General features: G+C 43.4%; 3 protein-coding genes across 5 annotated transcripts; 2 read left to right on the top strand and 1 right to left on the bottom strand.

Annotated features, from left to right (window-relative positions):
* Positions 1–2,934: 2,934 nt before the first annotated feature.
* Positions 2,935–7,825, top strand: LOC105019764 (SWI/SNF complex subunit SWI3D). 2 transcript variants are annotated; one of them, XM_029116808.2, is made up of 2 exons: positions 2,935–3,460; positions 4,794–7,825. In XM_029116808.2, the coding sequence occupies exons 1-2, from the start codon at positions 3,078–3,080 to the stop codon at positions 6,856–6,858; spliced, it is 2,448 nt and encodes an 815-aa protein (XP_028972641.2). In that variant the 5' UTR covers positions 2,935–3,077; the 3' UTR covers positions 6,859–7,825. The 2 variants fall into 2 exon arrangements, with proteins under 2 accessions (XP_028972641.2, XP_028972642.2); XM_029116809.2 differs by lacking the exon at positions 2,935–3,460 and adding an exon at positions 3,521–3,683.
* Positions 7,826–7,925: 100 nt separating this feature from the next.
* On the top strand, positions 7,926–12,252 carry LOC105019763 (P2Y purinoceptor 8-like). The gene is made up of 3 exons (XM_010886161.3): positions 7,926–8,233; positions 10,912–11,218; positions 11,395–12,252. Exons 2-3 carry the CDS (start codon positions 10,985–10,987, stop codon positions 12,166–12,168), a joined length of 1,008 nt encoding a protein of 335 aa, XP_010884463.1. The 5' UTR covers positions 7,926–8,233; positions 10,912–10,984; the 3' UTR covers positions 12,169–12,252.
* A 359-nt stretch (positions 12,253–12,611) lies between these two features.
* Positions 12,612–24,145, bottom strand: LOC105019762 (protein FAM171B). Of its 2 annotated transcripts, none has more exons than XM_010886159.3 (9): positions 24,110–24,145; positions 20,661–20,911; positions 18,881–19,114; positions 17,793–17,885; positions 17,515–17,673; positions 17,064–17,234; positions 16,641–16,757; positions 16,256–16,379; positions 12,612–16,050 (listed from the first exon to the last, which is right to left on the bottom strand). In XM_010886159.3, the coding sequence occupies exons 1-9, from the start codon at positions 24,136–24,138 to the stop codon at positions 14,724–14,726; spliced, it is 2,505 nt and encodes an 834-aa protein (XP_010884461.2). In that variant the 5' UTR covers positions 24,139–24,145; the 3' UTR covers positions 12,612–14,723. The 2 variants fall into 2 exon arrangements, with proteins under 2 accessions (XP_010884461.2, XP_019897751.1); XM_020042192.2 differs by lacking the exon at positions 24,110–24,145 and adding an exon at positions 23,954–24,081.
* Between the last annotated feature and the right edge of the window lie 1,994 nt (positions 24,146–26,139).

Genomic DNA, 26,139 nt, shown 5'->3' on the forward strand with positions numbered 1-26,139 from the left:
TCATCAGATCAGGCAACATTCTTCCAGTCTTCAACTGTCCAATTTTGGTGAGCTTGTGTAAATTGTAGCCTCTTTTTCCTTTTTGTAGTGGAGATGAGTGGTACCCGGTGGGGTCTTCTGCTGTTGTAGCCCATCCGCCTCAAGTTTGTGCATGTTGTGGCTTCACAAATGCTTTGCTGCATACCTTGGTTGTAACGAGTGGTTATTTCAGTCAAAGTTGCTCTTCTATCAGCTTGAATCAGTCGGCCCATTCCCCTCTGACCACTAGCATCAACAAGGCATTTTCGCCCACAGGACTGCCGCATACTGGATGTTTTTCCCTTTTCACACCATTCTTTGTAAACCCTAGAAATGGTTGTGCGTGAAAATCCCAGTAACTGAGTAGATTGTGAAATACTCAGACCGGCCCGTCTGGCACCAACAACCAAACCACGCTCAAATTTGCTTAAATCACCTTTCTTTCCCATTCTGACATTCAGTTTGGTGTTCAGGAGATTGTCTTGACCAGGAGCACACCCCTAAATGCATTGAAGCAACTGCCATGTGATTGGTTGATTAGATAATTGTATTAATGAGAAATTGAACAGGTGTTCCTAATAATCCTTTAGGTGAGTGTATGTGTGTGTGTGTGGGTTTTCTGCAATTTTTGGGAGCATATTTATGTTCAGTCCAATGTAAATATATCCGCTGTGCATATGTTGCACTGACTTGTTTGGTAAAAAATAAATGTTTCAACAGCATGTGTGTGTATCTGGAAATATTTCTTTGCATGTGAACAATCTGAAGAATTTTCTACAATTTGAACTATTTTAGTATTATGGCAAAGCATACTAAAGATTAGTGCTTTTCATTATGCCCTACAGTGTGTGGTTGGTTAGACAAAAATCTTGTAATATGAATGTAGTGTGTGCCATTTTGTGCAAAAGTTTGATGTAGTTTTGGTTGCAGTGCTTCATTTTGCAGGATATATGAGGTATTTTGCAGTTTAGGTGTGTAGTTTTGTGAATTGTATTAAGTATTTTGATAAAACCAGCCTAGTTTGCAAAATTGTGTTTTAGCAATTGGAAAAAACTGTAATGGCATTGTTGGCCAAAACCATATTCACAATTGCCAACTCTTGTTCCTGTGTAAACATGCGCCCTCATCTTCCACAATGTCATAGCCTTTCCACTCTGTAGAAGATTCAAAAACAGTGTGTGCTGTATAGTACGACACGATGTTGTAATACAGCACTGTTGCCATCCACACCTACAATGCAGCACAGTAAATGGGTGGGTTTGAGCTTGAAATGTTTACAATATCTTACAATGTTTAGTAATACAGTACTATACAGTAATGCTGAAGTATCCATTAGATAATTTCATACCTGTTCTCATTTCTAAAGGTTCGAATTGTAGGTGCCACTGTAAATCGACTCAAGTTGGGCTTGACTCTCATGATAACATGATCAATTAGCAAAGCCTAAATCTGATCAGAGACAGCTGTCCTTCCACCTCTTCTTCGCCCTCATCCTCTACCTCCTCATCCTTGTCATCATTCTCATCCCCTCGCTCTCCCTGCAATGTCTGCATCCATTGTTCTGAACAGGAAATTTGACCTATGCAGTCTATTTATAAGCCTATACCCAAGCAGTGATTGGTTAATGATCATTTCAGCAATTTGTGTCTACACATGTGAGGAATGTGTGTGAGACACTGGTGAATTAGTGTAGCATTTTGATTGATTGTATTTGGCAAAGCCATTCAAGTTACTTCCTGTTTGATTTTTGTTGCCATGAGTAGAGAATTGTGTGTAGTGTTTTGCAAAATCTGTTTTATGAAATTGGAAAATGAGTGAAAGACTGAGAATTAGCTTATAGTTCTTCAGACTTGGTGTGGGATTCTGCTCTTTGAGTGACAGGTTTCACAAATTGTTTGACATATAAAGATTTTGTGTGTAAGCAGTTTACAAAACTGTAAAACAAGCATGTAGTAAGGATGAGAGAAAATGGTTGATGGTTTCCAGGGGACAGCTTTGAGAAATGAGTGCAAGGGCATGTAACCTTAGTGATAAATAAATATAAATATATAATCAGACTCCATATTGTTTGTAAATCAATGTTATCGTAAATGACCATAATATGTAGGACGTCTTTAGTAAAGGTTAGTTACTGCTTTCATCACAAGCCTTACATAAATTGCACAAGTTATTCAGCCTTTCATGGGGAACGGGAAATCCAAACATGACAGATAAATGTCCACAATATCATGCATTTAGTTGAGCTCAGGAGGGTAGGGCTGAAGGCCCACACCTGTTGTTCCAGATCTTTAGAGAAGCAATTGTTATGCAGGACCCCTGATTAACATCACCATTGACGGGTCTGTCTGAGATTTCGTGGGGCCAGACGCTCCTCTTCATCAAATACACTTCCACTCTTCCTCAACAGACATTTCTCATTACACTACAAGCACAGAAATAAAAAGCAAATCCCTTCTGTCCTTTAAAATGTAAACATTTAATGTATGAGGTATTTCATTTTTTATGTGCCTATTTCCAAACTCTTAAAAAAATTTAATATCATAGCATGGTGCTTAAAGGCCAATTTTCACTTGCTGGCTCCTTGAAATGGGCCACCAGAGGGTCTAATTAGCAGTTACACCCGTGAGCATTTTTAGCCACTCAGCTTTGGGACAAGTGGAAATGCCAGAGGCACACATGCAGGCCTAAATTAGTGTTAGAGGGGTTGATTTGGAATTTAGTATGCCTCAGTGGTGCTGCCCGTGTGCACACAGATGCTATAATGGGAACTATATGGAAGCTTTGTCTATCATTGTTTTGTAAAGGGCTTTTAGCTAGCCATACCGCAGCCATCTAGTGGTCACAATTTAAATAGCAAACATTTTGGTTCAAGACTCCAACACTGCAGGTGGCAGTAAGTCGATAATATTCGCTTTTTAGATGTGTTACTTTACGGGCGGGAGCACTAAGTAGATAAGCATGGTGCTGACGGGCGCTGATTGGCTACTATAGAGGAAATGCGGAAGTGGCTTTAAGTTGGATGTCTTGCTTTCCCTTTAACTGTCTACACAACTCGCAGAATGCCGTCAAGGTACAACACCTGCAAGTGCATAGTCCCAGGCTGCAAACCATCGAAATCAGTCAGTTTCCATTATTTTCCAAAAGACTACGTCGTATTCAGAAAATGGGTGGAATTTGCCTCCTTAAACGAAAATGACGTCCTGAACAGCACTCGGATGTGCGAGTCTCATTTCAGCAAGGAATGCTTTCGACCACGTACTAAAAAAAATAGATTGTGGGTTGGAGCGGTTCCCACGATTTATCCCGGAGAAAGCTCAAGCAGAACCAAGGTGTCACCTGATGTTTGCCGAACGGACGACAATAATCAACACAGCCCAAACCAAGAAGTACCAGACCCGTGCATGAATTCTACTTTCGTTACGGAGGACAGTGAGCCGAAACAGTGAGTGGCACTGAACCGAATTATAAGTGAACGGGTTAAATAGGAAGTGTACGTCACTTTAACGTGCCAAGCGTCTCATCCCATTGGCTCCCAAATAAGAACCGTTTTTACAATATTACCTGATTTAGTTTTGGATTGCAGTAACATTGTAATATCAAATCCTTATGCAAAATATCACGGCAACATAAAACGTGTGCATCATCTCTCGACAGAGAATTGATAGGTGAGTTAAAAAGGCCAATTTCCAAGCAAGTTGTGTTATTGTTTACATAATTAGCGTGAATTCCCAGTGGTTCCCAACTACGGTCCTCGAGTACCCCCAACAGTACACATTTTCATTTTAGCCCCAGCCAAGCACAACTGATTCCACTTGTCGAGAAATGATCATGCCCTCGTTGACTTGAATGGGATATGCTTGTCCAAGGCTACACAAAAATTTGCGTCCCGGTAATTTGGAGCTAGTTTCACCGAATATATAACCAGTCAGATTGCCATATTAAGTCCCTGAGCCAGAAGGTGAAAACCAATCTGTTGTTCTGTCACCACACGAGGCAATTAATCCTAAATTGCATCTGAAGGGCTCATTGTAGGAGCCCCTCAACATTCAGTTTTCAGACTGGTTTGGTCAAAAGTGATTTCTATATCTTGGTAGGACCTTGTGTGCCTACCAAAAAAATTATGAAGTATGAAAACATATGATAAATCACTTAAATCTGCAATCTTAATAAGGCTAAATTTTTGCTCTAGCAATCAAATGTATTATATGAAGCTCTATTTACATCAGCATTTGACACAAAGTGCTATTAAAAACACCCAGACAGAAACCCCAAAGAGCAAGCAACAACAGGGTTGATGCACAGTGGCTGAAAAATGCTTTAATAGTGGCAGGCGGAATCATCAACACAACCAGGAGAACTTTGGACAAGGACGGCTACAAGTCGTTTGGGCCTGGTAGTCCGGAGATGTGGTCCAATCAAGTGTGATTGGAACAACTTTGTGGAATTGTATTTTGTGAGGAAGTGCACAGACGGCCTTAAGGATCTGTGCAAGCATGGTGCAGTAACACTATGTGTTCCAAAACCATATTGTAAGCCAGAATGACAGACATTTTAGACATTAAAGGGTCTGAATTTTAGATCACACATTATTGATGCTTTGATCAATGTAACCTTCGCACAGTGGCTTTTATGCGCAAGATGTAGTATTTTAGTTTATATGAATCCATTACTTTATCATTATCATTGTGTAATTAGTTATTCATACTTATTACTTAGATTCAGATGTGTTAAACACTATTTAAAACTGACAGGTTTTTTTCCCTCTCTGTGTACAGTGATGCAGAAACAATGGATGTTATCGGGTCAAAAGAAGCAGAAGTGAAGGAGGTCAAGGAGTCAACAGAAGCATTGAGGGACATCAAGGAGTCGAAAGAAGCAGTGAGGGACGTCAAGGATTCAACAAAAGCAGTGAGGGACGTCAAGGATTCAACAAAAGCAGTGAGGGACGTCAAGGATTCAACAAAAGCAGTGAGGGACGTCAAGGATTCAACAAAAGCAGTGAGGGACGCCAAGGAGTCAACAAAAGCAGTGAGGGACGCCAAGGAGTCAACAAAAGCAGTGAGGGACGCCAAGGAGTCAACAAAAGCAGTGAGGGACGCCAAGGAGTCAACAAAAGCAGTGAGGGACGCCAAGGAGTCAAAAGAAGCAGTGAGGGATGCCAAGGAGTCAAAAGAGGCAGTGAGGGACGCCAAGGAGTCAAAAGAGGCAGTGAGGGACGCCAAGGAGTCAAAAGAGGCAGTGAGGGACACCAAGGAGTCAAAAGAGGCAGTGAGGAACATTAAGGAGTCAAAAGTGGCAGTGAGGAACATCAAGGAGTCAAAAGAGGCAGTGAGGGACGCCAAGGAGTCAAAAGAGGCAGTGAGGGACGTCAAGGAGTCAAAAAAGGCAGTGAGGGACGCCAAGGAGTCAAAAGAGGCAGTGAGGGACGTCAAGGAGTCAAAAAAGGCAGTGAGGGACGTCAAGGAGTCTAAAAAGCCAGTGAGGGACGCCAAGGAGTCAAAAAAGGCAGTGAGGGACGCCAAGGAGTCAAAAGAGGCAGTGAGGAACATCAAGGAGTCAAAAGAGGCAGTTAGGGACGCCAAGGAGTCAGACGAAGCATTGAGGGACATCCGGGAGTCAAACAAAGCAGTGGGGAATCTCCAGGAGTCAAAGGAAGCAGTAAGGGATGTCCTTGAGTCAAAGGATGTTTCAAGGTCCATCGTGCGGGATGGAAGGAATTTAGAGTCAAAGGAATTTGAATCAAAAGAGGCCAATGTAAACATGAATGAGCCCCAGGGGACTGTTAGGGGGGTTAAAGAGCCAGTGGAGGTAAAGGGAGCCGCAACAGAACTTAAGAGGCAGACTTCGTCTTCTGGTGGCCGGGGGCGGGATAGAGACCGATCAGAGTCCGACAGCCTTCTCCAGCACCTCCAGTGCTCCTACTGCATGTTGCAGTGTAAGAGTCACTGCAGCTATTTCATCCACATGGCTAAGTTCCACCCCAGCCGTCTGGATGACACTCCTGTAGGCCGCCTGGGGAACGCCATCTTCTATCAGCGCACAGCACGACTGTTCCACTGCAATGTGTGTTTCCACACAGTCCGTGAGTTCCCTCGCCTCTACGACCACCTGCTCACCAGACACTGCCTGTCTGACAAGGGTCAGGGAGGGGGAGGAGAAGAGGGGGAGGAGGGATGTGAGGAGGGAGATGGAGATGGTGACGGAGAGAGATGCAGCATCAGGGACGGTGGGCCGCTAAAAAACTGCCGTCTTCTTCCCAGGGAGTCCATGGCAGTAGATGAGGAAAATGGTGGACCGAAGAAAGAGAAGGAAGAATGCATTAAAGGAGAAGAGGAGATGGAAGTAGGTGAGGACCATGATGAGTCCTCCCAGCTGGCCAGCCGGCCCCTGAAACGCAAGAGAGGCTCAACAGCGAGCAGCGAGAAAGATGAGCAGGACGAAGAGGAGGAGGAACTTCAAACCGCCAACAGCAACAAGAAGAGTGACAAACACAAGAAGGAAGAGGAGGCCTTCCTGTCCAAATATATACAGCGGCAGGGGGGGCGCTTCAACTGCCGTCTGTGCGGCTGGCGCACCAAGATGAAGGGACGCGCCATCTACCACGTGAGCTACAAACACGATGTGCCCAAACCCTACTCTTGCAAGGAGTGCAGCAAAGTTTTCATCTTGGAATCTTCAATGCTCAACCACATTTACCACAACCACCGACAGGGCATGTATCACTGCCTCTTCTGTCCTTTCAGTTCTGACGTGGTTTGGGGCATAAAACGTCATGGCAATCGCTGCAACGCACGGAGTGAGGAGGGAGAGGAGGAGGAAGTCAGTGATGGGGACGAGTGATTTGGTTAACGATTTGTAATGGGTAACCAGAACGAGTTCTTTGATAGCCAGGCTTAGATTTGAGGATTTCTACAATCTACAGTCAGCTATGTTTCACTAATAGAGGTGTGGATTCTTAGTGTGTGTAATTTCAGTACGGTCTTGTACTGTCCTTCCTATTTCATGATGTACATACAGTAGAAATAGGATGTAATCTCCCCCTTTCAAAATGTTTACCTTTTGTTGCCTTACAACCTGAAACAAAAACGCCTGAAATCAGACTTTTTCCAGTAACCCACAATATCCAAGTGAAAATATATTATAAAAAAACTCAGAACATGAATTAAAATGTTAACAGTATAATACCCTATTTGGATAAGTGAACACCCCTGAGTTAATACTTAAGGGGCGGGGGGGGGGGTACACCTTACTTGATTAATAGGCTTGTGTTTCTTTGAATACGTTTCTACTAAATTTCCACACCCATACTGCAATATTTGTCCATTCTTCCTTGCAGAATTGTTCAAGTTCAGTCAAATGTTATGGAGCTCAGTCACAGATGGAAGCCGATTAGCTTGATGTGTGATCTGGAAGGTGGTTGATTTTACCTCAGCAAGTTTGCAATTGCCATTTTAAGGGTGGGGGGCACTTTTCACTTATCCAAATATAGCCTTTTACTGTTTTCATTTTAATTACTTTTCAGAGTTTTTTTATTTCTTATTTTTATTTTTGGATATTGTGGGTTGCTATGTGTAAATGAAAAGTTGAACATTTTGAAAAGGTGTGTTTACATTCTACAATATACCCACTTTTTTTTTTTTTCTGATATTCTTCTGTGGAGCAGTTGGTACAAAAGTTATGTTATTTATGTTGTAGACTCGAAATATCTTTATGTACCTGCATATTGTTGAATAATGAAACTAACAACTGAAACATAACTATGTGAAGCACGTGTTATCTCTTGGAAATAAAACAATCTCAACTTTTAGCCCATTATCTATTAACCTTTTTTCAAATCTGTGATTTTCCCCTGAAAAATTACTCACAGCAGGTGTTTCCCGGTGTCTGGGCTATGAGCAAGTAAGCCAACTGAAGTGGGCTGTTCAAGAAAAGATTGGACATTTTGTAGCACTGTGACTAAACTGCGGCTTGTTTCCTGTTTCTAGTGTGGTTCTGTAATTAGTAGCTGGTTTCCCTGATATTTTCAACACATCAACCGCAGGCTACATGTTAATGAAATGCGTCTACGTTTCCTGAGTAGTTTGTTTAAGAGTGGCAGCGAGTTAACAGTGAGACAGAAACAAACAGAAACGGTCTTAATTTGTACTGCGTGTTGTGAATGATACCGTGAGCTCCAACTTTGAGATCAGACGGTGGCCATCAAAGCAGTATACAGGTAAGTCATTAATAATGATGAAATAATATTTATTTTCATTTTACAAATGGCCTTTCCTTAATGTTGGAATTCTTAATTAATTCTTAATTCTTGGTCACCTTTTATGTTTATTTTGTCTTTATCTCGCTGTCTTAACTTTTGTATCTAATCACAGATTTTATCACATTAGATTATTAAGGAGGTTTCTGTAAGTTAAATTATTCACTGAAATCAGAGGTATTGAACAGAAACAGTTTCCTCTCAGACTGCATACATCAAATTCTTAAAACAATTAATTTGAATCAGGGATATATACACTGAACAAAAGCATAAATGCAACAACTTTGAACTATTTAACTGAAGGAAAAATTATAAAAATGCTTCTTTTGCTTATGGGAGCTTTTATTTCAGGGTACCAACAATGTGTTGTGTTCATAGTTTTATTCAGAATATAAAGCAGTGCCGCTCTGTTCCAACAATCTAATTATGACTGGAGACCTACTTTGGCATGTATTATTATAAGTACTTAACAGTTTTGAAATTAAAATGTTAATGTAAAAAAATATATAATTTTTTTTTCTCACCAGTTGTTGACGCATTGAAACTACCATATGTTAATTTGTGAGTTTATCGTGCAAGAGGGATGTCATTTCCTTTTCTATGATTGAGGTGCAATATTTCCCATACAATTTTTTCACTTCCGGAGTACTATTGTGTAAACAGTATCTCACTACTGTGGTGGAATTGATGTTCACTGATTTAGAATAGACACTTCCCAAAAGGAATTAGGGAACACTTAGATCATGCATCGGGTCTCTGAACTTAATATATTTAAGATCAAACTAATTCATTGAGAACAATTCATTCAACAGACAATGGAAACCAATCACTAACCCAGTAGAGATTAACATTCCTGTCATATATCATACAACAGGCGCATTAAGATAGTTCCTAAATGAGCTTGACCCTTTAAGCTTATTTCCAGATGATGGCTCACCAGTCACACTGATAGGTGACATTAACCTTCCAACACCTGTCTTTGATTCATTTCATTCTCCTTTTCCACTCCTTTCCTCTTTTGACCTCATCCCCATGCAGTCAATGTGCTTGATCCTATCCTCACGAGATGCAGTAACCCAGTTGATCTTACTGCAACTCCACTCCAGGTCTCTGATCACTACTTTGTCTCATTCTCTCCCCCTCTGCCTTCTAACCCTGCAAACTCAACTCCTTCCCAGATAATAGTGCGTTGTCGCAAACTTCATTCCTTCTCTCTACTCCTATTTTATCATCTCTCCCTTCTACCAACTCCTTTCCCCTCCTGTCTCCCAAGTCTGCCTCCTCAACCCAACTCACCTCTCTTTCCACCTCTTTCAGCTCCATTGGTTGTGTTACCTCTGACTTCAAGTCAGCTCATGTCGCGACCCTCCTCCTCAAGAAACCAACCCTAAATCCCTCTGGTGTCTAAAACTACCGACCGGTATCCCTTCTTCCCTTCTAAAACGCTTGTTGTTCTCCTCCTTATCTTTCCGCTGCCATTGACACTGTGAACCACCAGTTCCTCCTCTCTGCGCCCTCAGAGTTGGGGGTTCTCAGGTTCTGCCCATTCTTGGGTTGCATCCTACCAGGATGCTCCTACCAGGTTGCATCAAGTGGGTCTGTCTACGCCATGCGCTCTCACTACTGGTATGTAGATGAGTAGATTAATTAACTTTTGTATTCCCCCACTACCCCAAAAAATATTTATCTGGCACTGATTTTGCCAACTGAGACCGCAGATGGTGTCCTGGGGGATCTCCACCCAGACCTGGATCAATGCGTCAGTGAACTCCTGGACAGTCTATGGCGCTACTTGGCAGCGTTGGATGTACTGATACATTACATCCCACATGAGGCCAGGCATTGTCCTGCACCCGGAGGAACACAGGGCCCACTGCACCAACGTAAGATCTGACGATCTGTCTGAGGATTCCCTCCCCGTACCTAACAGCAGTCAGGGTACCGCTGGCTAGCATGAGGAGGTCTGTGTGACTCTCCAAGGATATGCTTCCCTAGACCACTGATTCACTGCCAAACCTGTCAAGCTGAATGATGTTGCATTGTGTCTCCAGACTCTTTCACATTTGTCACATGCTCGGTGTGAACTTGCTCTCATCTATGTAGAGAACGGGGTGCCAATGGCAGACCTGCCGATTCTGGTGTTCTCTGGCGAAGCAGCAAACCTTCTTGCGACAGCACGTATGCCATCCTGGAGGAGCTGGACTACCTGTGCACCCTGAATGGGCTGCAGGGACCGCCTCGTGCTACCAGAATTGACAAGGACCCTACCAAAACCACAAAACTAGAGAAGAATCAGTCAGGAAGGATACAAAGGAAGCAATTGTCTGTGACCACCACCTGCAAAACCATTCGCTTTTTGTGACTTGGCTTGCTGTTGCCTCTCCAGTGCACCTCTTTTCACTTTCATTTGCACCAAAACAGGTGACATTGATTTGCAATTGCTTATGCTTCCTATCTGGACAGATTGATATCCCTGAAGTTTAATTGACTTGGTGTTATACTGTGCTGATTACACTTTCTCTTCTTTTTTCTTTTAGCAGTGCATTGTTCTTGCTTTTTCTCTTTTTCTTTGTCTTGCTCTTATATTTTCCTCCCCCTCTTTCTCTTTTTCACTGTCTCCCTCTTTCCCTTTGTTCTAGTAAAGCGTAAACCTCTACGTAAGTGAGAAGTCACCCTTGTCAACTACTCTTGTTGCCGAGGTTGCGGTCAGTCATGATGAATGCAACAAACCTGAGCAACAGCACCCTGGAGATGCTGGTCAGTCCCGTGATGACCATGGCTGTGCCTGCCATCTACCTGGTTGTGTTTGTCTGCAGTACCCCCTTCAACCTGGTGTCTCTGGTGGCACTAGTGAGCCTCCACTCCAAGCGTCCCAACTCCACATCCGTGTTGACCATCAACCTGTCCCTGGCCGACCTGCTCTACAGTGCCTTCCTGCCCCTACAGGTGAGTCCCATCCACTGCAGGCTGTCTCTGACACTTTGGTCCCATTGCAACTGTAACTCCCACTGTTCCGTCGTTGCTGTCACCTGCCATTAATATTCTCCAGAAATGTTTGCTCTCTAGGGACAGACTGTAGCTAACTCACGATGACCACTGAAGCGCGTGTGTCTGTGTTCCAGGTGTTGTATCACCTGCGGGGTAATAACTGGCCTTGGGGCTCCGCGCTCTGTGGCCTCACCACCGCAGCCCTCTACTGCAACATGCACTGCTCAGTCCTCATCTCCTGCGCCATAGCGTTCGAGCGCTACTGCGGCGTGGTGCACCCGCTACGCACCAAGCACTGGCATACCACCCGGCGTGCCTCCATCACCTGCCTCCTCATCTGGGCATTTGTTCTGGTAATGCAGTATCCCTTGTTCCGGTGGGACCTCACGCTCCAAGTCACTGAACTGGACATCACAACCTGCTTCGACGTGCTCCCACGCAGAATTTTCGAAAATTCTAGGAACGCTTATCTCTACTTCATATTTGTTATGATGATGTTCAATGTTTTGCCGTTAGCCATGCTGGTCGGCTGTTACGTAGCGGTGGCGAGAGAACTGCGCCGATCCTCGCCACTGGAAACTGACTGCAGCGAAATGAAGAGGGAAATGTCGTTAAGGAGACAGGCTCAGACCACAGTCGCCTTGGCAACTCTGTGCTTTGTGGTGTGTTACCTACCAACGGCCATACTACATACGTTGCACCTGGTCTTTCACGCCCAGGGCTACGGACGTCTTTACATGTACTATGAACTAGCACTGAGTATCAACAGCTTCAACTGTTGCTTTGACCCGTTTTTGTACTACTTCGCATCCAGGGAGTTCCGCTGGGCCCTCAGGAAGCGGTTTGGATGGTGTTGCCCACTGATAAATGAGTCTGGGAATACTGCACTGGTGTCCAAGACAGGATAGCCCAGAGGCGAAATGGCCCCTCTACTGGACCATGGTTGTTCACTAGACTGACATGCTAAAAAGGAATGCAGATTCTGTTTCAAATAGGGCAAACTGTAAATAAAATACTTTTACAAATCTGTGTAGTCCTTTTATGGATAAATGCCCTGCACAGTCATCCTTATGAACTTATTTATGCAATGGTTGTCAGAGCTGATTTTATCATTTGTTTGGCTTCCAACTCATTCAGATTTTTGGGGAGGATTTTTAATCTTATGTAGACAGTTGAAAACGGGTTGACAGGAAGTTGCAAGAACAACGGGGGTATACTGGGATTAAACCCTGGTCTCCGGTGGTGGTGGGGGGGGGGGTTTGTACTGTGTGTGATAAGTGTGTGATAAGTGTGTGATAAGTGCCAGGGAGGACAAAGCATCCATTAACATTAGTTCAATGAAGAAATCCTGTAGCATCTTGGTATCAAGTGAGTTTATTAATGAGGCTTTGATAAGTGCACAAAAAGGCAGACTAATAACACTACTGTAATATACTGATGTAATCAAACACAAGAGATGCCTGTTTCATAAGCCTGAATGCCTGTAAACATGAACTGACTACATACATTTGAAATACAATACATTACATTAAAATAAATACATTCAGTGAAGGCCACTTTGAGAAAAGTCTGGGCCAGTAGGATCTGTTTTTCTTTGAGAAATATCACACAATGTATTTGATACAATTCTCCAGCGCTTGAATCGCCTTGTTTTACATAACCTTCGTCAGTGGCTATAGCAACAACAACAAAAAAGCTCACCATTCAATATTTGGAAGCTTGATAAATTGTCAGGTGTGGAACTTGCGTTGCTACATTTAGAAATAAGGTGAATTTGCTACGTATTCAAGCTTTTTACACTCCCCATCTCATTGGAACCTATTCATTTCACCATGTGCAGATAGACAATAATGTAACAAACCTATACAGTAAAGCTTTGAGTTTACGAAGGGATGACGGCTCGAAAAGCTGGTTTTTATTCACACCGAGAAGCATTCTCTCTAAACATTTGTCTTTGCAGTTTCAGAGGAAGGACAGGACTACGTGTGCACACCGCAACATAAAGTACCCCAGTATCACACATACTACATCATATGTACATAAAAAAAAAAAGAGCTATATGTGTGCAGTATTAAGCTCCATACTCAATGGAGGGCTGGTGTGCGTCAATGTTACCACACTACACCATAAAAGGAAGACTAAATATGGCCAAAATACATAAGAATTGTGTTTCAGATTTACCTACTAGACAGACACTGCCGGTCAGATTTGTTCACAGATGTTGTGTGCCTCATCAAATTCATCAATCAATCACAGTAATAAAGTTTGTGTTCATTTGAAATAATGCCTGGCTTTTACACAAAACATCATTCTTGAGTGCTTTCATTTATTTGAGTGCTTTAATGTTATGCTTAACAGGTCGTCGTTGTAGTGGTTTTGAACCATTTAAAATGTATTCAACTGGATGAACCGTGTCCAGTGTGTAAAAACTAGACAGATCTTAAGTGTTCTGTGCTTTTTAAATTGAACCATGTAATTTTATTCTGACCAGCTCCTCATGCCCCAACTCTATTTAAGAACAGAGATGCTTTTCAAGATCTGCATTTGGACCACAAATCATTGAACATCTCCAGCAACTATTGAAGAATATGTATAAGTAAAAAATGATGGGATCAATCTCTCCAAGAGACATCAATTCCATTGTATTCCCACTACATAAAAATAAATAAATAGTTGCACGTCCTCTCATACACAAAATGGAGCATTGTTACCTTTCATGCATTCTCAAAGAAATCCGGCCTTTCCCTCTTAACAGAGGTGTAATTATGACCTCTGAATGGGGTCAGCTGTGAATCAGTGTCTCGTTTCTAAAGAGGGAGATCGACAGATGGCTGAGTACGACCAGTCTAAAGCACAGTGAGCAGAGCAGCCAATGGTCTTTTTATTGATTTCCTTTAAAGGCAGGCAATCAGGGTGGATACGTGTGAGCATTCTGTACAGGAAGACTGTATGCCTGGAGGTCCTTGTGTCCAGATCAATACAGCCCTCTGTCCTCTAATTAGCCATCATTATTTCTCAACAGTATCTCTAAAGTCCTAACTGCAGGCAGCGTGAAGAAGGCAACTTCTTTAATGCAAGTAACAGGAATAAGACTGAAGGCGTACTTCTGCTGCGCACAACGCTAGCATCTATCAGCTACTCTGTTTGGAATGAGAGCCTGCGACAGCAGCGTAGACATCTGTCTCAAAACACAGAAAAACGTTTGGACACAGGCTTATACTGTCTCAGCCGTCCGGTCCTGATAGAAAAACAGTAAACAACAGACTCAACCCCTTTCCTAACTGACCAACATTTCTGTAACCACCTCAGCCAATCCACCCCCCACACAAAAAAAAGCCCTGATCATGCAACTGGACTTGAAAAAAGCCCGCTAACTACTTAATGGCAGAACATGTGGACTGTGTCGGAAGTGAACTTGTATTAAAACATGTCCCGGCACAGATGGTCTCCGGCGAACAGAGCCTTAGGTCCGTTTCACCAGGGGCCTCTCCTCTCTGACGTGGTGCCTGGCACTCCTTTTCTCCGCCCTTCCCTTCTCCCTCACCTTCCTCAGCCGGCGGGGGGGCGGCGTCCCCCTCGACTCACTGTCTTCCTGGGCGCTGGACGTATCCATGCCGTCCCGCTCCTCCGGGATGTTAGGGATGGCCCCGCTGCTACCGTCCAGAATGTTTCTCAGGTAGGGGTCTTCTGGAGTGCAGGTGGCAGTGTTGCCGCTCTCGCTGCTGCTCAGGTCCTGGTCCTCGCTGTAGCGCCCCCTGCTGTGGTGGGGGAACGATCCCCGGATCGACGGCCTCTCCCGGTCCAACTCCCTCGTGCTCTGCTGGGGCTCGTTCATGTCCACGCCCGAGTCCAGGCTGGTGTCGTTGCTGCTGGGAGGTCGGGGGTGGCGCCCGTGGAGCTCAATGATGGAGTGGCGGACCGAGGCGGCTGGCTTGCCATCCAGGGATACAAACCAAGCCCTGGGGTGAGGGGACGAGGCCTTGCCCCGGGTCATCTCCAGGAGAGTACGCTCGGACATCCCCTGAAGCTCGCCGGGACCACCAACCCCGCCGCCAAAGGAGCCCATTCCGGCGGCCTCGTTCAGGGTACCAGGGACGGACAGGGACGACTCCAGTAGGCTGTTGTAGCGGCCCCACAAGCCTGGAGTAGAGGCTGGGCCCTGGGGAGGGGTTTCCAACGACTGGGGCTGGTCCTGGTTATCCTGCTGGGGCTTGGCTCCCTGGGTGTGGTGGGCATTCTTTGGGAGGGTCTGGGCGTAGCTGTCCTGACCTCCCGGCTCTGAACAGGAGTGGGAGTCGTAGTCTCCTCCGTTGCGGGGGAAGGTGGCCGACTTGCAGCCTGACCCTTGCTGCTCGCCCCCCTGGCTACCGAATAGCTCCGTGGCCTGGACAAGGGCCATAGGCTGGTTGTAGAGATGGAGCAGTTGAGCGCCACCACCCAGATGGGCCCTGTTATGCTCCTCTCTGGACCGCTCCCTCAGCCTGGCCACCTCGTCACTGTTGACGTAATGGTTGGACGCCTGCGGGCCCCTGGCCCCGCCCCCCAGGTTTTCATACAAGGGGACAGAGGACCCATGACCTGGGTCTTCCACGTAGATGTTGTAGTTGGCTTTGTTGTGCCTCGGGGTGGAGGACTGGTCACAGTGGCCGTGGGATCTGTCTCCAGGGTGGAGGGACATCATGGCATGGGCCTCTTCCATGTGGGTGGAGGTGGTCTGGTCCTTTTTCAGGACGGACAGCTTGGAGAACCGTGCTTTTCTCCTCCTCGGTGAGCGGGAATTAGCCGAACCTCTGCAGATGAAAGGCCCGCTCGGGTTAATAGCAGAGACAGTAGTCATTGCATTTGGGTATTTTGGGGACATGGACTATGTTTGTGATGTGTACATTTGATTAAAATAATCCTTTTAATCCATGTGAACGACTGAGAACTACGAGCCAGTGGCAGTTTCAGCTGAAGTTGACACGAGACCAGACGTTCATCAACACGTTCTCTTACCCACAGTGGCAGAGCAGCACAGCCAGGAACCCGACGACTATGAGCAAAGTTCCCCCCAGTATTCCTATGAGCAGGTAGGTGTGGTAGGACAGGAATTCCAATGAGCTACCGTGGCCCATGTAACCTAGACAGGCGCAAACAGAGGTTCACATTCACCAGCCACTCTTATCAAGAATAACCTCTAGAAGAATACTGCATGTATTTTCATGCTGTTCCCACGTGGGAGTCTAACTCATCACCCTGGCATTGCTAGATCCATGGGCTACCGCCTGAGCCACATGGAACCAAGATGTCTACATTACGTTCATCCTGGTCAGGATATTAACCAGACATGCTTAAAGACAATGCTGGACATAATACGTTATCATGTTAAGAGTCTCTGTACCATTGGAGGATGGTTGGTGTGCAGCGATCCAGTAGCCCAGGTGAGACGCCATGTAGGTCCAGACCAGAGTATCTCCAACCATCTTCACTATTCCCACACCATGGTTCTCCCAAGCCCCTGCAGGTGGAAATGTTGGGAGAAAACTTAAAAAAGGAAAACACTGGTAACACAGGCAAATACATTTAGTAGTCGGAAATAAAATGTGAGCGTGCAAAAAGAATGGGGCCTTCAGTACATTCAGTTCTATTCCCCCCCATTAGACATTTTTGTAGGCGACCCTGAAGAAATTAGTTTTAAGTTATTTGCGGGTGAGCTTTTCTACTTTGGGACTTCGAACAAACAACTTTTTAGAAGCCGGACAAAACTGTAATCACTAGCTTACATGCTGCCATGTTGGGCTAACAGCGGTTGTGTATTTCCCACCTGTCTGGCTGTTGAAGGCCCAGGCAGGAATGGTGTCAGAGGGCCTCAGGTTGGTAGTGTCTGCCAGGGGCAGGGAGATCTGGATGGGCCCTCTGACCTCGACCTCCTTGCCACCAGAGTACAACAGAGTACTGAGAGCTGCCAAAGCCCGTAACTCAACACTCCTGAACACTGAGCACACACAGACACACAGAAGAAAAGTACAATATGTCAGACAATGAAGTCTGCTCTAAATACCTGTTTGCGTGGACCTCAAAAACACAACTACTGCTGCTTTAGAAAAAGCAAACAAGAATCAAAACACACTAACAAACATTTTTTATTTTTTTTTGGATGACTTGATCCGGTCAGAATCTTGAAGTAGACAGCGTTTATCAATCTCTCCCTCCCATTGGTCGGTGCACCGCACTCCGTGCATTTGATTCGCTGAGCTTGTTTCTGCCAGAATCACCTGACTTGTTGTGTATGATGCCAGGGGAGCAGTTGACGCAGCCCTTAGCCAGGTGGTGCCGTGGTACAGTCAGGTAGGCCGTCACCGTGGAGATGTTACCGCTGTCAGAGAGCTTCAGGAGACTCTTCGGGAACTGAACGCTGGGTTGGTTGGAGATGTCTGTTGAAGAAGCACAAAAGGGGTCATTAGCAGCTGTATGTTCAAACTACCAGGGCAGCAGACTAATGTCCTTTAGGGAAACGTTCAAGAGACATCATTGTCCAGACGTCTGCGCGTACCGGGTAACTTGCCGGTGATGAGCACCGAGTCATCAAACAGCCAGATGTTTCCTTGGTTTTGAGGAAGCAGCGACAAGGTGATGGAGGAGAATACTGCGAATAGAGGTCAGGTGAAATTCATGTCAGGGAACCACTTAAGATTGTTGAAATGTGCTCTTTATAGCGAATACATTTTGACTGGATTTTTGTATGCGCCCCCGAATGGAAAACAAAGCCTAAACTTTGGCGTTGCAAATGCCTTTCTCTCACCAACTAAGCTTCAAAGGGCTACACAAGCATGGGTGAAGCTACCAGCAGATGGCGACATGGGTTCATCAGACTGTTTGTGTGCTGCCTGTTAAATAGCAGAATAGGGAGTTGCCCCTCTGCCTGTGAAGATGCAGAGCCACATCTCTCTCTGTAATTTTCTGTTCTCTTTTTCTGTAATACTCTGGTTTAGAACCTAAACCTAAATATAAAATGTAAAACAGAAAGAAGAAGTGAGGGACAGAGACAGGAAAAAAAAGTTACATTGTGTACACTGCCAATATGCCGGAAAAGCATCTTAAAATGAAAAAGAGAGAAAGCAAAAGGGGGAAAAAAGCAATAGAAAGAGAAAGACACTGAGAGAGAGATAGAGAGAGGAGACCTAGGAGCACCAGTCTCATACTAAACACAGCATGTCATTACGGCGCTCAGGCTCCCATTAACATGTTATTCAATACAGTTGCTATTAGCAGTCACTAGATATGATAGGGCATTACCGTGTTACATTTCAGGACTAAATGCTTGTCTAAGATTCAACGGCTACACGTGCTAGTGTCCTGCTTCTAAAAAGAGGAAATCAATACATTGAACACGGCATTAAATTGAACTTTGCTAGGCTATCAACTACAAATAGGTTTAGACCAAAAAACAACTGCCCCAAAGCGAACTACCACCTTATCAAGATAGATAAACACCTATATTGTACATTTCCAGGAAATAAAAAAAACTAAACATCCTTTTGTAATTTGGGTGAAGTTTAGCCACAGCGGACACCCAGGGATGACTGATGTCTCTCCCTCTCAGGGACTCCTGCAGATGGGGCTCGTCACAGTGCTACTCACTGGGTCTCTTGGTGGTCCTCCAGGGCATCGGGGTGAGGACGTAGCCGTCCATGCTCGCAACGATGATAAAACTGAGGCCCACGCTGTAGGGGGCCCTGACTAGCACCTCTCCCCTCTCCCCAGTCAGGGCCTGGCTCCACAGGGTGTGGTTGACAAACACTTCCACCTGGGCACCGCTTAGAGGCCGCCGGGTCACCTGGTCCTTCACCAAGACCCTTAGGGCAAAACGGAGCTCTGGGAAGACGGGAAACAGAAAGTGAGATGCTGGGAACATGGCCGTGTATGTACAGGGCCATCCCCAGGAATCCAGGGCCCCCTGAAAAGGTACATGCCTGGGCCCCCTCACTTATATAGATGGCATTGATATTATTACAATTAGTGGGCCCTACCAAGCTATGGGCCTTGTGAATCTTACACACCATTCCCCATGTCAGCTATGGCCCTTTGTATGTACATTGCAATCAGAGTTACGTTATTGATTTTAAACCTTTAGTTGAGTGGCTCATTTCAAGTATTACAATTACAGAACAGAACTGTCTGTGGGCAGCAGAACACAATCTTGATTGTGGAATGTGGAAATTGAAAGACCGATACACACTGAAAAAGCTACAATAAAAGACCAAGGGGTGTATCTGAAGGTGTATCTGAAGGTATATGTCAGTGTGTATGGCTTTTTATATAACAGGGATACCAGGGCTCTTAAAACCTTCTCCCCGGATTCAGTAGGAGTTCTTTTAATTCCCTCAGTAACCTTTAACTGCACATTAAAAAGTGATGAGGCAAGGGAGATGTAATGGCTAGAAAGCAAAGTGCTGTAGCATCAGTGAGGGACGGGTGTGGTGACAGACGATGCCACCTCTCATATAACCAACACACATGAGAACCGGAAAATGATTCCCATATTCTTTCCATCCCCTAAACTCTAAAACAATACCTGAGCCTAATCCTTATCCTAACTCTAACACCTAACACTACACCAAGAAACTAGTTGATCCTAAATTTACCCTTAACCCTTTTGGAGACTGTCTGAAAAGCCTTCCGGGGACCAAATTATAAGGTTGGATTATATTTCTGGGGGATCATACACAAGCCGGATTGGAACTATTTAGCAAACAAGGCGTCTTTGATAAAACTGCTTCCCATCAGCAGCAATGAACTTTATGTATTTTATAATCTGTCTGACCATATTTACTGATGATAATAACAAACTAATATCAAGAGGCTTAGTCCTTAGAGACTTCTGAAGCAAGGCCGTGGTCAAACAGAAATGGTGCCAGCGTGCAGTAGTGAAGGATTAAAATGCTGATCATTACAAGCACAGTATCGGTCCATACTGATAATCCTCTAATCCCTAACACCTTCAAATGAAATCATAACACTTAATCCGATTAGCATGCCAAGGGAATCTGAAGAGGGGACAGAATATTCGATTGCAGTCATATGGCCATAAATCTATGAGACTTTATTGGATGTGAAATATATGCTAAAATTTAAGACGGAGATGTTCCAAACAGATTTACTAATGAAGGTTTTGAGTATCACAAAATACCTATTTATAATTTATTATTGTTGCAGGCCTGTAACATGTTTTGCGTAAACACAGTAGGCTATATAGGATAATAATATTATAAAATATCATTATATATTGTATCTTGACAATTACATCAATTATGTTTTTTCACATTAGGCTTGCTTGTCTTGCATTAAAAATTCTTCCACCACCATTTTTACGACTCTCAAATCCGCAGCCCAACCCACATATACTCAAAGCAAGTCCAACCTGGTGTTAGTGGAGACGGTGTTTGAGCCCACTGATACAAGGCCATCTTGCCGGTGCTGGATCCGTCTGGGACAGTGGCGATGCCATTGTCCTCGGCGGTCAGCAGCGTGTGTAGGCCGGTGGTGGTTACGAAACCAGCCTCCGCCGCCACTCTCACGACACCATCCCCGCAGGAGATCACAACCAGCAAGAAAAGCAGGTACAGTCGGTCCGCAGGCATGGCGAAAGGGAGCCGCGAACCAAAGACATAACTGCGCGAAACGAGACGAAAGAGTAGGAATGGGCTTTCTTTGTCATGAAAACATAATGGTTAAACGGAGGCAGATAACCTATGTATTTACAGAAATCAGACAGGCTGCTGGTGACGCGCTGATGCTGATGCTGTGTTTTCGTTCGGGGCGTACAACAGAGAACCGGGAGACGGTTCTGTTACATCATAGGAAAAGGTCTACAATGCCCCCTGTCGGCAATTTTTTTCTAGTCAATTAACCAAATTTTTTTTTGCTTTTTGTGATGCTTTTAAATCTACGCAAAGCACAGTTCCTGGATATTGAGCGTAACCATGTTTTCCATACGCCGCCCTGCGTAAAACGACCCACGTAATTCTCCAACAATACACCAAATGACTGCACGTTTTATTTCCACTATTTCCACTTGGTTGCCACTATTCTTGTTTTTCCAGAAAATATTGTTGAATCATCTCAACTGAGCAAGTAATTCCACAAAAATGTTTTGTCATTTAGAAAACATTGAGATGTGATGAAGTCAGACCTCTAAACATATTTTTGATATATCAAAAGGAAGGCCTTAGGCTAAGTTATCCACTTTTTCAGTACTTTTTTTTATAGCAATCCTGTTTTTTGTGGTGATCATGTTTAGGACTAAACACCCCTCTCCTTTGGGGCAAAATGCCACGGGGGTGTATTTTACCCCTGAGAATATATTCTCAGGGGTAAAAGAACACAACAAATATAATAAAAGTTCAAGATATAGCCTAATATAAGTAGTTCTTAATTTAATAGCTAGTTTAATAACTGTCCGGGGCCTCCCCGAGTAGGGCCACAGTGTCGCCGGACCGCCCTGTCTCAGTTCCAAGGTGTTACGCTGCTATACTATTGTGCTGGGGGATATGTTTTAAACTTTAGGAGGACATGAGGTCCTGGTCCACACCTGCCATGAGTACCTGGTTTGGGGGGCCCGTTGCTGTCCCTGTCCTTGTCCACCTGGTCAAATAGACTCTGGATTTAGCCCATAGAAATGTATTAATTATTCCAATTGGACTCTTAATATCTCACCCGGCACAACCAGAAGAGGACTGGTCACCCCTCTGAGCCTGGGTCCTCTCTAGGTTTCTTCCTAAAATTCGGCCTTGTTAGGGAGTTTTTCCTAGCCACTGAAATTCAACACTACTGTTGTTTGCTCTTTGGTGTTTAAGGCCGGGTGTCTCTGTAAAGCACTTTGTGACAACTGCTTTTGTAAAAAGGGCTTTATAAATACATTTGATTGATTGATGGTTTACTGAGCATATATTAACATCTAACATAATAGTATAATGAATTGGCATTGATATTGAATGAATTGCTCAATATTATTGATTCACATTATTATTTTTAACTTTATTAATACTTTTGCACGGTTAACAAAACATATTTAAAAATAGTCATTAAAAGTTGTTTGAAATTATAATAAATGTTATAAATGTGGTCAAAGGGACCCAAAATGTATGATATAGATTAAGGACTTTTGGCTATTCAGTGCCTTTCAAAAGTAGTTTGGACAAATGACCAATTTTCTCATATCACTGAATTAAAAATGATGCCTGGACATTTCATTATTTTTTACATTGTTTAAAAAAAAAAAAATATGAAAGATTTTTAAGAAGAAAGGTTTTCGAAAATATTTGTAAGAAAAATAATAAATATTTATTATTATACAATATATATTATAATAATAAAAGCTGAAATATGTTAAGTTCATAACTATTCAACCTCCTCACATTAAAGGGGTATTTGACCATACATTAGCTCACCTACTTAATGTGTTCATAAAATAACATGATACAAACCACCTAAGAGTAGGGGTGAAATGCCCCTTTAATATTTGGTAGAGCTATCATTTGCTGCAGCTACATCTTTTAGGGTAAGTTTGTGCCAGCTTTGCACACAGTGTTGAACTGCTCTTTGCAGATTTGCTCAGATTTGACATTGAATTGTATACAATTTAGACAACATGTCTTCCTTAAATATAGTCTAAGAAAGAAAATGTTCATAATTTCTAAAAGAGATCAAATCAAGGTAATTCATTATTTGGGGCACTACTTAACATTTATGTTAAGCTGATTTGACTGTCTTGGCTTAGCCAAAAACGATTGAATCCATCGCTAAGGGGCGACATTGTATCACTTTTCAACCCACAAGCACGTGGTTTGAACTTACAGCAGGTTTTATATCAATCTCCAGAAGGGAGCAGAGTCAAGCGCGACCAGAATAATTACTAATCAAATGTTCTGTGCATAGAGACATAGGGTATCTTTTCATCTTATGACATCTCTCAGTCTCTCCTATTGTTATAACATCTCACAGTATGAGTGACATTTTCTTTTCGCATCAGTGATTAGTGTGTATATTACCAAGGTCCCAGATACAAATTGCTTTAAATGTGATGTTAAACATGAAAGTCACTTTAGCCAGATATGGACTGTGAGGAGAGCTAAATGTGTGCATATGTTCTCTGCACAAAGGGTTGTGTTTCTGTTAATTCTGAAAACATGGCCCAGTTTGATAAATAGGAACATGTTCTGATGTCGATGATAATGTTGTTGTCGGGGACTTCAAAACTTCATAGCCCATTCAGCGCCAGGAAGGACAACAACATTTCTCTAAGTTGGACAATAACGCCTAAGCTACTACTGAAAAAATCTAAATATCCCTTACAGTTTGGGAAATTTAGAGTGTAACGGACAGTTGGAAGAACTTAAATCTCCTCATACCCTGATCATTGTTAGTCAAAATCTATTAATAATACTACTCTGTACATACACACAAAAAAGTGCTAGCCAGGAACCTACAATGGTTCTTTGCGATCCCTTTTAAAAAACCTTCTAGTTCTAGGTAGAACATTTTTGGCTTTTACAAATTTCGCAGTCGCCAACACACTAAAACTGGTCTATACAATCTAATTTCTTCCTTGCTGAATTTTCAGAGGGAAGGCCATTTATCCAAACCTACAAGCACCATTCACATGTTTTCACACCATTTTCTGTTCCATTCACACTTTCGCAAAACTCTACTCACCATGTTGTCATGTAGACACTGCCATTCAAATGATCAAATCAATTCAATTCTAACACTCTCAACCATCCGTTTCTGAGGTGTTAACATTATCTCGCAAATTAGTCAACAAGTCATCCGGATGTCGGCATGAATAGAAAGGGCCAGTGGTAAGCTCACCCATGGTTTGAAAAAATAGATGACACCATCAGAGAGAGACGTAGAGAAAGACGAAAGTTGAGAGGAGGTGGACAAGGAAGAGGATTGATCTCTAATGAGATTCGTGACACCTTTCTTGACCATGTTCTTGTACACGGTATGACAATGTGGGAAGCTAGGCTGAGTACAGCCAAAACTGAGCTATTTCACTATAGCATCAATAGTCTGGACATTCAGAAAATAAAATCTGACTACTGTAATCAACTGTAATATAGATCCCTCTTTACAGATTCTACAAAAAACTTAAAGGGTTCTAGCTGAAACCCAGAATAATTCACCACGAAACAAAGAGTTCTTTAATAGAAGTAGCTGAAAACACACACTGACTTGTAAACACCGGGCTGAAAAGTGAAACATTTTTTATTTTCAAGAGGCTACTCTCTGGGTTGTACCAAAGCCGCTGAACACAGTAGCTGTGTTATAGATGGAAATTGTGTTGGTCCTAATGACGCATCTGTGTCATGTTGATATTCACTACCATATCTTGTTTTGTTGTATCATTCTGCACTTGATGGTCAAAATATACCATACTGTGTGTGTCTTTTTGTGTGTGTGTGTGCCAGTGGCTGAAATACTGAAGTGGTGTGTTGTCCTTTTCTTTATTGCAGCTGAGCGTCATTGTCTTCGTGATGTGTATGCAAAAAAAAAGTAGACGAATGCAGGGAGGCAGTCAAAGTATATGTATTGAGTTCCTCTATCAAATAGGAGGTAGCACTCAAATAGCGCATATCAATTGCGCACAGCAAATCCAAAACAAACTGAACATAGAACAATACCACACAAAGACACCCGGAAACATGGGACTTATATATGCGACCTAATGAGGGAATGGACACCAGGTGTGTGCAATAACAAGACATGACAGTGCCGTGGGAGGAGGAGCGGCATGGCTAGAAGGCCGGCGATGACGTGCGCCAAACACCACGTCGGGAGGGGTGGCGCGCGTCCTCCACGCGCGTCCTCGTTACGGTTTATTGGGTGGTAAAGAAAGACTTGATGGCCACTGTAGTCATCACAGTCCTGATCAACTGACAACCCAATATCCTAAACCACATTATTTTCTCTCACAGATCTGAGCTGATGCAAGTCCCATTTGACATTTTAGATTTTGATTATGTCATCTGTTGCTGTGCCTTGAAGTGAGTACATACTGGGCTAATGGAATGGGAATGAACAGAGTCTTTTTGACTTATTGTTGTGGATGCCATATTTTAAAATGAATATTTTAAATATGAAAAGGATTGATTAATAGATAGATAAAGATGTAATAGAAATGTTTGGCCCAAAAATAATTTTGGGATTATCCATCTGTCAAACTATGGGAGATTGTGGTTAACACCTAACTGTGCATGAAATTGGTTTATCAGTTGTTTTTGGAATAATTATCTTCTAGATACAGTACTGAGAAAGAAGTGGGTCCTTTGAAGTTGTTTTATATTATCGAGATTAGTTCCTGTGACCATTTAACACCAATGGACACTGCTCCTTTCTGGGCAGGAGGTCAAAATAGTCATCCAATCAAAAGAAGGTACTTTTTTCCTCAAGTGAGAAAGAGAAAACAAATTGATCTGGGGGAGGACTGAACCTGTCACAGTGATAAAGTATGATGTGGAGTGAAGGAATAGCTATAACAGATAAAGAAAGAGAGAGGGGGAGAAAGAGATACATGAAGTGATAGGGAGAGAGGACAGATACAGAGAAAGAGATACAGAAAAGGAGAGAGGCACAGAGGGAGAGGTACAGAGAGGGAGAGGTACAGAGAGGAAGAGAGAGGTACAGAGAGGGAGAGAGAGGTACAGAGAGGGAGAGAGAGATACAGAGGGGGAGAGATACAAAGAAGGAGAGATGCAGAGAGAGAGGCATGTTCCCTAATATTCGATCACAAAAGGAATTAATGTCAACTTTATTAGATTAGTGTTTTATATAATTTATTGCATTTAAAAGTATCTAGTTTGGGACAGATTCTTTCTGGTACGTTGTAAACATTTTGT

Source organism: Esox lucius, chromosome 22 (genome assembly GCF_011004845.1).
Source record: "Esox lucius isolate fEsoLuc1 chromosome 22, fEsoLuc1.pri, whole genome shotgun sequence".
NCBI classification, from domain to species: Eukaryota; Metazoa; Chordata; class Actinopteri; order Esociformes; family Esocidae; genus Esox; species Esox lucius.